The sequence below is a fragment of the Merops nubicus genome, unplaced genomic scaffold, assembly GCF_000691845.1.
Source record: "Merops nubicus isolate BGI_N331 unplaced genomic scaffold, ASM69184v1 scaffold14747, whole genome shotgun sequence".
NCBI classification, from domain to species: domain Eukaryota; kingdom Metazoa; phylum Chordata; class Aves; order Coraciiformes; family Meropidae; genus Merops; species Merops nubicus.
In genome coordinates this window covers 9,092-19,054 of record NW_008622391.1, presented here as the reverse complement: position 1 = coordinate 19,054, position 9,963 = coordinate 9,092, and the positions used below count along the sequence as shown (strand labels likewise).

At 41.1% G+C, this 9,963-nt stretch overlaps 1 protein-coding gene across 1 annotated transcript in view; it reads left to right on the top strand.

The window, feature by feature from the left end:
- The window catches only part of SPPL2B (signal peptide peptidase like 2B), a gene marked incomplete at its 5' end in the record, with an annotated part of 22,002 nt that extends 13,686 nt beyond the window's left edge, over window positions 1-8,316 (top strand). The window contains 7 exons of the mRNA XM_008944775.1: window positions 884-965; window positions 1,773-1,847; window positions 1,980-2,042; window positions 3,407-3,506; window positions 4,466-4,543; window positions 6,854-7,082; window positions 8,014-8,316. Of these exons, the coding sequence (XP_008943023.1) occupies window positions 884-965; window positions 1,773-1,847; window positions 1,980-2,042; window positions 3,407-3,506; window positions 4,466-4,543; window positions 6,854-7,035 (580 nt within the window). The remainder of the gene's footprint in view (window positions 1-883; window positions 966-1,772; window positions 1,848-1,979; window positions 2,043-3,406; window positions 3,507-4,465; window positions 4,544-6,853; window positions 7,083-8,013) is intronic.
- Window positions 8,317-9,963: the final 1,647 nt, after the last annotated feature.

The window sequence follows — 9,963 nt, the reverse complement described above, 5'->3', positions numbered from 1 at the left end:
CTTGTGCCTCCTCTGGTTGTCTGTCACTTTGGATCTCTGGTGTGTGGTGTGGCAGCAGAGGGAAGGTTTGGCTGCTGCTCTTCACTGACAGAGCTCGTAGACCCAGGAAGCATCAACTCTGAAACACCTGTTAGAGGAGTGTCAGACTGAGGAGTACAGAAGTACAACAGAGCTCTTCCAACCTGGGATATTTAGGACTAGGAAATCAATTTTCTCCCCCAAAGCTGGAGTGGCTCTGAGTGTCTGGCACAAAGCTCCATGTATAGGTATTGCTCACAACAGCATGATCTCTCATCTGCATCTGGACCTTAGCAATTTTAGGGAAACTTTAGTGCTTTGTATCTGAAATGCTCCTTCTCTTTGGTCCTAGCAGTGAAGAGTAAAGCAAAGAGCATTGGTACTCCTGTGCCAAGCCTGCAAAACGCCATCAAGAAGCAGTCCCAGCTGTAGGCTGCCTCAGCACACAAGGGGGTCACAGCCACTGTGAGCAGAGGACAGCAGCACTTCTGTTCTGGTACCCACGGGCCTCATTCAGCCAGCTCTCAATCCACCTCCCTGTCTGCTCATCTAGCCTGTGCCTCCTCAGTTTCTCTGTGAGAATCTTGTGGGAGATTGCTGGTACAAGGCCTTACTGAAGCCTAGACAGACAATATCCCCACAGCTCTTCCCTCATCTACCAAGCCAGTGATTTCATTCTAGAAGGTTGTCAGGTGGGTCAAGCACAACTGCCCATGTGCAGATCCACACTGACAGCAATGTCGGTTTCAGGCCAGTACCTTTAATACAGTTTTTTGTCCTAAGCAGGTCCTTAGTGAGGACACAGCGTGGTGGTTTGGCTCTCCTATTGTTCCCTGGAAAAAATGTTGCTCTGCTCTTTCTTTAGGTGGGCCTGGGTGCTGCAAGATGCTTTGGGAATTGCCTTCTGTCTGTACATGCTGAAAACAATTCGCCTGCCTACGTTTAAGGTATGGAAGCTGCTCAGGTGTCCAAAGAGGATGTGTGCCTGTGTAGAGTTGGACAGAGGAGCCACTTAGAATGGGGTACCTTGGCTTGGAAAGTCATTTCCACTGATACGTAGCTTGCAAAAGAGTGACCTAATAAGTATAATGTGGACCCCCAAGTGGCATATGGATTTTATGCACAGTGTTGGGGAATGTAAAGTTCTGTAGAGCATTGACTGCTGGTAAATCAAACACCACACACTCACTTGTGGGGATTTTTTTGTGGTGTTTTGTTGGGGATTTTCTTTTTCAAATTTGATGCACAACTGATTCTGGTGTTTTTTCACATCTTCTAGAACTTGGCAGCATTCTAGGATAACAATCAGTATTGGTCCTTTAGTTGCCTCAAGGGCAGTTCTTTCAATTCTGTTTCGAGTTCTCTTCACCTGTAACTTTTGTTTCCTTGTACAGATTGGTCAAAGTAGTGTGGATGCTGCTGCAAGCTATGCATAGCATCCTCCAGAGAAAATGCAGAATTTCTTAAGATTTCATAACAGTTTAAAACAACACTATTTCCATGTTTTACATGATAAAGAATTTGAGGGACTAACATGTAATTTTGTGTCTAAGAATTACTTTCTTCAGTATGGTGCATGCGAGACCAAATTCCTTCATCTGAAATATTTAGGAATTAAGAAAAAAAATACATATGTGACTTGGTTTAGTCCTTGTTAACTTTTGCCTGGAATAATCTTGGATTGCCAATTATTAATTCTTCACTGTTTGCTAATACATACCTGTAAACACCAAGTACCATGTCTCTTCCCTCAGGGTTGTACGTTGCTCCTCCTGGTTCTTTTTGTGTATGATGTGTTCTTTGTATTTATCACACCTTTTCTAACAAAGGTAAGTAAAATACCTCCCTAGTGCCTGCTGCTCCCAGAGCAATGTGTAATGACCTGTTTTCTGGGTTCCTAAACGATTCCCAGAGCTGCTGAGTGAAGCACTGATTTACAGTTCTCTCCTTTTTTTCTTTAGACTGGGGAGAGTATAATGGTGGAGGTGGCTGCAGGCCCATCTGATTCTGCCACCCATGAGAAGGTACTGCTTGTAACCTGAAAATAAAGCACTAACTCACAGCTGCTGCACCCTCAACTTCTCTAAAATTTGAAGGCCACAAAGCTGAAGTGGAGGTGCCAGTCTGAAAATTTAATGTGGAAATAAGCACCCCTGAGCAATTTGGAAATCTACCTCAAATACAAAGAGGCAAGACAGACTTGTAGTGGTTCATCACAACAGCTTTGGCCTTCCCTTATCTTGCTTTAAGAGGGTTCCAGTACAAGGAAGCTGGCTAGCTCAGCTCACTAAAGTGTGACCACATTTGTAAATATAACTTATTGCTAATGAAGCATGTCCATTTTTGGCTAAGGAGATAAAACTTCCATGGTGAGTCTCTCTTCCCTCTCCTCTCCCATTTTGGTTATTGCTTTATGAAAAGCTGAGGCTGTAGGCAAAGGAGGGAAACACAAACTGGAGAAGGAGCAGGAGTCAGTGTTGAGTGGATCTGTCCCCTTTGACAGCAGCCAGCTGAATGCACTGAGCTGTACAACGTGATGTGCCTGATTTGAGGAGGAAAGTTCATGAGATGTAGGAGGGATTTGCTTTGCACTGTGCATCTCATTAAGAAGTTAATCTCTAAGAAAGCTGGTTTTGTTAATTTTAGGATATTAGCTCTCTTCAGCAATAACTTATGTTTTAGTCTTTGGTACCCCTTTAGTTTCAGTTTTATGGAATTGTAGAAAACAATGATGGTATAAACAGATAAAGTTACTCTGGCACTGACAGAAGTCAAGACAAAATTTAGTTTCTTTAGCACATTGTATTGAAGAGAATCTGTGTTTGCAATGAACCTTGCTGGAATGTGCCTCAGCACTGCAAATTATGGGATAAACAGGAAAACTTGGGGGGGGGGGAGTCTTTAAAGTTATTTGAAAAATTATGTTTTAAAATTATTCAAATCTTTACTCTTTTGAGACATTGCAACAAGTAGAATGAAATATAAATGGTTATTTCTTAGGCGTGTGGCAGCTTACCTGAATTTTTTGTGTTCCTGCAGTTAAAGCAGAGTTGATACCCTGCTGCATGTGAGGACTTAGGAACAAATAGTATCTTGAGATAGAGAGACAGACAGACAGACAGATTGATAGATAGATAGATAGTGTTTGTCATGCAGAGTTGTCTTGGCTGTTTGTTTTTAGAAAGTATTTCATCACTCCCATCTTAAATACATCATTAGCTGTCATTAATAATAATAAAAGATTTTCAGTATAAGGATTTGTAAGGTAAAGACCCATACATTTGCTCTGTTGGACGTCTGCAGTTTCAGGCACCAGGAGCAAGTTCTGGTGGATGTTTTCTCTGCACACTGGCACCTTCTCACAGGCGTGTGTCTCTCTCATCCCAAGCTCCCAATGGTCCTGAAGGTTCCACGACTCAACTCCTCCCCGCTGGCTCTGTGTGACAGACCTTTTTCTCTCCTAGGATTTGGAGACATTTTAGTTCCAGGTATTTCTTGTACAGCACGTTAAGAATTTTACTTGTTGCACTGTCATAGTAGTTTACTCCTCTTGTACTTATGCCTCAAGTGGGAAGTTTGATCTGACTACGATAAACCTGATCAATTTGTGAGTGTATTTTGTTGTTGTTTTTTTTCCTCCACTGTTCAATTTTTCCATAAGAAGTTAATTGCAAATTAATCTTACAGTTTGGTTTCACATGCAGTTATGTCAAGAAATGTGGAGAAATCTCAAGAGTTGATTTAGCAACTAATTTTATAGTATAAACATTATGTAACGATTTGCAACTAATTGCATGAAACATCTTTAACAGAGGAAATTATTTGTCAATTTGCACATGATTTGAGTATCCACATACCTGACCACTCAAAAGTTCATAAATTTAGTGACATAACATCCAGTGTTTCTACCACACCTCTCAAATTTGACTTCAGGCAGTATGTAGAAGTATGCCTGGCACCACTGTAGGTGGGGAAAAAAAGAACAGCAATTTCTGACTTTCAGATTTCTTTGGGGAAAATCCTCCCAAAAAGGAGGAGGGTGTCCCATCCTCCCCCCCAGCCTGTAACAGGCAGAGTCATTAACTTCTGCTGTGCTTACTAGGAGCTGGAAGGGGTGACCTTACCTTTATTCTCACTGCGAACACTTTTTGCAGCTGTTTGTTAGGGATGGGATGATGTTTTCTTCTGAGTGTATGTGTAGGTGTTAATTTTATTATTGGAGTGATTCTGTTGTGCTGGGTTTATATTATCTTCTAACTGTTTTGTAAGCTGTGCAGCCTCCTGGATGATGCTGTCACAGTACTTAAGCACTGACATGCTCAACTACCTGTTGGGATTAAAAACCAAAAATAAATCTTAAAAGTTCTTAGATAATTTTGATGGGTTTTTTATATCTTAATACATGGATGGGTTGGAAGCATTTTGTAATTGTTCTTTCCTTTCCTAGGCTTACTGGTGGCCTATTGCCACAGATTTGATATCCAGGTGCAGTCGTCCAGGGTCTATTTTGTAGCCTGCACAATAGGTATGTACAGCAGTGGTGCCTGGACACAACACCTGCAGGAGCTGCTCCCTTTGAAGCATCCCATCCATCTCATGTTACACAGTTTGGGGGTTTTATTCTTATTCTCCTTTTATTATTAAACAGAAATATTTTATCAAAGTACTTTTAAGGCTAGACCTTCCATCACCAAGTTACCTGATGTAACTCTCCTGAGCTGCTTTGTCTGCCATGGGTAGGGAGAGCTGCTTGTTACCATAGTTTGTCTCACTGTAACCCTTACATCTACACCATCTTTATACACAGCCACTCATTCTGGTTTCTTGATTCACAAATCTTTGGAGCTCATTGCATGTGATGATTCAAGTTCAAGGCTATCTTCCTTTGAATTTGTTCTTAACTTTTTGTGTATTCTAAAAATCCATGATCTGTGATGAAATGAAATGTGTTATGATGGCTCTAACACCTCTAAATTAGTTCTCTTTGGTTTGTGGAATCCACAGAGATACATGCCATGGACTTAAGGATGACTGATCAATAGGATCTTACAGATTTCTGTTGGCTTTGTTACAAAGTCTTTATGCAGTCATTGTAATGAAAATGTTCATTAAAAACTGCTGTAGAATTGTTTGGAAAAAAGTAGCTAGGTTCCTGGAGACTTCTAGAAGGGTTAGAGAGATGCTGTTATTTCAGTGTACCAAATATTAAGTAATTTCCGTTTGGATACATTTGAAAGAAACTGTTTTACCTGGTACTTTTAAAAACATTTGCAGAAATCAATTGAAAAATGTTCTATTGTTAGTAAGAGTCAGCAGTGTATTTTTGGAGCAATGGCAGCTAAGCACATACAGGGCTGTGTTAGCAAGGTCAGGTCAGCAGCATGAGAGAAGTGATTATTCCCCTCAATTTGGCAGTTAACACTGAGTCTGAACCAGGATCCCTGGTGCAAGGCAGACTTTGACACAGTGGAGTAAATCCACTGGAGGCAGAGAAGATGGCTGAGGACTGGAGCACATGATTTCCAAAGAAGAGAGGAGGTTCTTCTCCTCACGTGAGGACAAGACAGACTCTTCTTCCAGGTGTGCAGGGGTTATATATAAGGAAATGGATTTAAGTCACAAGAAGAAATATTTCAAGTAGATATAAGGAACTCTCACCAATAACATAATATGCCCTGAGGAAAAAAAAACCCACACTTTTTTTAAGAACTGTAAAAAGATGAGTATTCTAATCATGGAGTCCTTTACGTTGGAAGATCATCAAGTCCAACTGTTAACTACTGAGTTAGAGCAGCAGTGCCAGGCCCACCACTAAACCATGTCCCTCAGCACCACATCTACATGGCTTTGAAATCCCTCCAGGGATGGGGACTCCATCACTGCCCTGGGCAGCCTGGGACAGGCCTTGACAACCTTTTCAGTGAAGAAATCCTTCCTAATGTCCAACCTAAACCTCCTCTGGTGCAACTTGAGGCCATTTCCTCTTGTATCAGTTTTTCTTGGGAGCAGAGCCTGACCCCCACCTGGCTCCAGCCTCCTTTCATGGAGTTGAGAGCCAGAAGGTCTCTCCTGAGGCCTGCTTTTCTTCAGACTCAGCAACCCCTGCTTTCTCAGCTGCTTCTCTCCAGAAGCAGCTTCTCTCTCTTGTGCTCTAGACCCTTCACCTGCTCAGTTGACCTTCCTTGGACATGCTTCAGCACTTCACTGTTTTTCTTCATCTGATTCCTAAAGAAAAGTCTGTTGAATTCAGCTTTATTGTTCTGAAGATGTCACTGAGAATAATTACAATATGAGATCCTAGCTGCTTCTGTTCTACTTTAATAATTTTGGAGAATATATGCAGAAATTAAATAGCAAGTAATAAATTACAACACAGAACTGACTTGCTTTGGAGATTTTTTAGTGATGTTGCAGCATGATAAGGAACAACCAAAACCAGGTCAAAGAGGAAGTACATGTTATAGTGGTCAAGATAATTGACTGTAGCTGTTGAGTTCATAAATGCCATATGAGGCACAATGCTTCATTTTTTTTTTTTATTTAGTCTTTCTCAAACTGCTTCAAGTAATGATTTAATTGCACAGTATGGACTAGGTTGATCACACAACTTTCACAATGTGTTATCATCAAAAGCCACCAGGATCTCTGTTCATCACTGCTCCAAGCTTATGTTGTGTATATAATGCTTGTGTCTAAAGAGGCCTGAAAAAATTCTGAAGATGTCATTTTACATATTACTTGAAAAAAAAAAAATCCCTGTTAGAATGCTCCTCTAGCTCATTATTTCATTGTTCTCTCTGAATAACTGGGGCTTGCTGCTTTTGTTTCCTCCCAGCATATGGCATAGGCCTCCTTGTGACCTTCGTGGCCTTGGCACTGATGCAGATGGGGCAGCCTGCCCTCCTCTACCTGGTGCCCTGTACTCTCCTCACCAGCTTGGCTGTGGCTCTCTGGAGGAAGGAGCTGGCAATGTTCTGGACGGGCAGCGGCTTTGCGGTGAATACCAGTTTGATATGAGTGTCTCCAAGAAATACTAATGTTATAAAAACCTAACTAGAATTAAAGTTGAGTAAAACATTGCAGTATTATCCAACAAAGCCAAAGATTTTTGTTTTCCTTGGTTCTTTGCTTTTTTATGGACTTCTTTGCCTTGACAGAGTTTTCTTTTTTTAATGTTTAGGGCCACTTTGGCTAGTGAAAAGTAAAGTAGACCTTGTCTGTCCTTCTTGATTCTGCCATGATTTTGTTTGATCTCTGCTGAAAGTATTGGTTTTAGTAGCACTGAAATATTATATAAAATACAATGGTTTAGGGATAGATTTTATTTAATATTATAAAATGTTTTTTCTTCATATTTTTTCATAGCCTACTGCTTGTGAAGGTAGAAATCCAATTTGATATAGTGAATTATCACTTTGTGTCACTGTGGTACAAGTGAAATTAACTTCACCCCAATAATAATTTCTATTATGATGCATGATTATAGAGTTTGAATCATTACTTGAAGGGCAAATCTATCAAGCTAGAGGTTCCCCTTCAGTTTTATATTGTTCTTTAATGACTTGTGATAACCTTTGCAACTTTGCTCTAGAGAACTGAATTTAATTGTTGGAAAAATATTTGTGGAAAAAATTGTTGTGCACTGATAGCAAAGTTGGAAAGCCCAGAGAATGACAAAGAACTAAAGTGTTCTTTGCCTGTTCCTGCACAGTCAGCAGAGCATGTCTGAGCCCAGTGAGGAACAGTCAGGCAGAAAGCAGCTATATGTATTTCTGGGAGAAAAAATCCCCTTATGTGCTATAAAACAGAGGCAGGGCAACTGTACCTGTGTCCACTGCTAGGGAATGATCATGGAGATGATTTTTAAGGTCCCTTCCAGCCCAAACCATTCTGTGAATCTCTGATGAACCTTTACCCTTCATCTCATATGACCATCACTCCTGGTAACAGTAATTCTTTGTTTCCATCATTCTGACTGTGATCTTCTATTTACAGAAGGACCTACCTCAGCCTCCCTTGGTGATAGCTCCTGTCAACTGCCCTGAGCTTCCCAAAGACAGCAACGTGCCAGCCTCTCAGCAAGATACAGAGCAAATGACCAATCCCACCCTCCATGTGAAGGAGTTGCATGGCCCCACCTCAGCTGCAGAGGAGCTGGCTGATAGCAACACACAGACAGACCAGTCAGAAATTTCTATTGCACAGAGTGAGGAACCAGCTGGTCAGAACAAGGATGACCTTGAAAGCAAATGCCTCAAGGCAGAGCAAGACAAGCTGCAATAAACAATGTAATAGGAACTCCTTGTTCACTCTCACAACATGTCCATATAAAACCAGTATGTATTTAGGACTGGTTTAGTAGTGTTTGCATTCATTGAGGAGCCTCACTGGGAGTCTGATCATCAAATCCAACAACGAATGTTCTGCCTCCAGCTTCAATACAAGCTACACACTTCATCTTTCTGAAATATGGTGCTCTACAAAGGTTCTGATGTGTGGATTCCAATGATCATTTTGTTAGTGAATGCCTCTGACCGTTCCATTTCCAGTATACCAGGGTAGTATTAAGAGTCTTTATTTACAGTGCTCTGCTCGTGTGGCTGTTTTGCTGCTTCAGCATAGTGTAGGTTAAGGGGGAGGAAGAGCATTGACCAAGTCTTGCTGCAGTGCTTAGTTGGGAGAAACATGATAGATTTTTAGCACTTTCCCTGCTGTCACCTGTTCGTTTACTTTCTCTCCGTGTCAAAGCTGTTGATACAAGGGAATGCTTTAGTATAAACTGACATTCAGGAAATGCAGAGAATGGTTAAATTACCAGCCTCTGAAAGGATTTTTACTACTGTGGTGCATTAAATGCATCTCTTAACCTTTTGTCTTTTGTTTTTACTTCCAGGTACCTGGGTTGGCTACTTAGGCTAGTTTAGAAAGCAGGATGACTGGAGGTGCAAGAAGCTGTCTGAGCACTCCTATGGACTGTAGGGGCTGTCTCTGAAAACAAAGTGTTTGCCACAGAACAGGAGAAGCAAAAACCTATTCAGAATGTTTAATGTTTTAGAAATAAAATACAAGCCAAATAGAAAATAGGCAGTAGCACTACACTAAGCTTAATAGGCAGTAGTTTGTTGGGGAAAATGTTAAAGTAAAGCAGTAGAAGTTCATACATTTGAGGTTTTGAGCTTCTACTCTATTTGTTTAAAGAATATAGTTGTGATTTCTGATTCTGAAGAAAATGACCTGGTGGTTTCATTCCCCATGGAGCCCATATGGTGCTATAGTCAGTGGTGATTTAAAGCTACGTGCTGTTCAGGAGCTGATCAGCTGCCTCAGCCACCTTTTGTCTGTCTCCCACGAGCAGCCAAAGCATGGCCTCTCAGGTTTTGGAATGAGGCTGGGATCTAGCCCATTATTTTGTACCTCTTGCTACATGATGTTGTGAAGGACTAAATTTCTGAATTTAAAACCTTCTGGGGTGCAGCTGGTCTTACTTCATATTCCTGAAGTTGTTTTCCTGTAACGTGGCTGAGTCTTCAGTGCATCAACTTCAGTACACACAGAGAGATGATGTGGTTTGCATTATTTACTCCATCTAAGAAAATTTGCCCTTATCAAAGTTGTCTGTTCTACACTGAAATTGCAGTCCTAGAAACCCTCAAACGCTTCATATCCAACCTGAAATAAAAAATGGAAGTATTCTAGGATCCTGGAATACAATTCCAAATTACTTCAGAGTTTTTCTGAGGCAAAAATGTAATTTAGGAAAGTAGCATCACAGTGGCACAATCAGAGGCAATGCTTTTAAATTAAGAGTGTCCAGTTGGCGTGCTGAGTTGGACCCTGAAGGGCTCTTTTAATGTCTGTCTGTTAAATTTCAGCCACTCTCTTTTGGGCTGTGTCTTCCAGCAGTCTGGCCTGTGCTTTTGGGGTGATAACTTTTGCGTTTCTCTC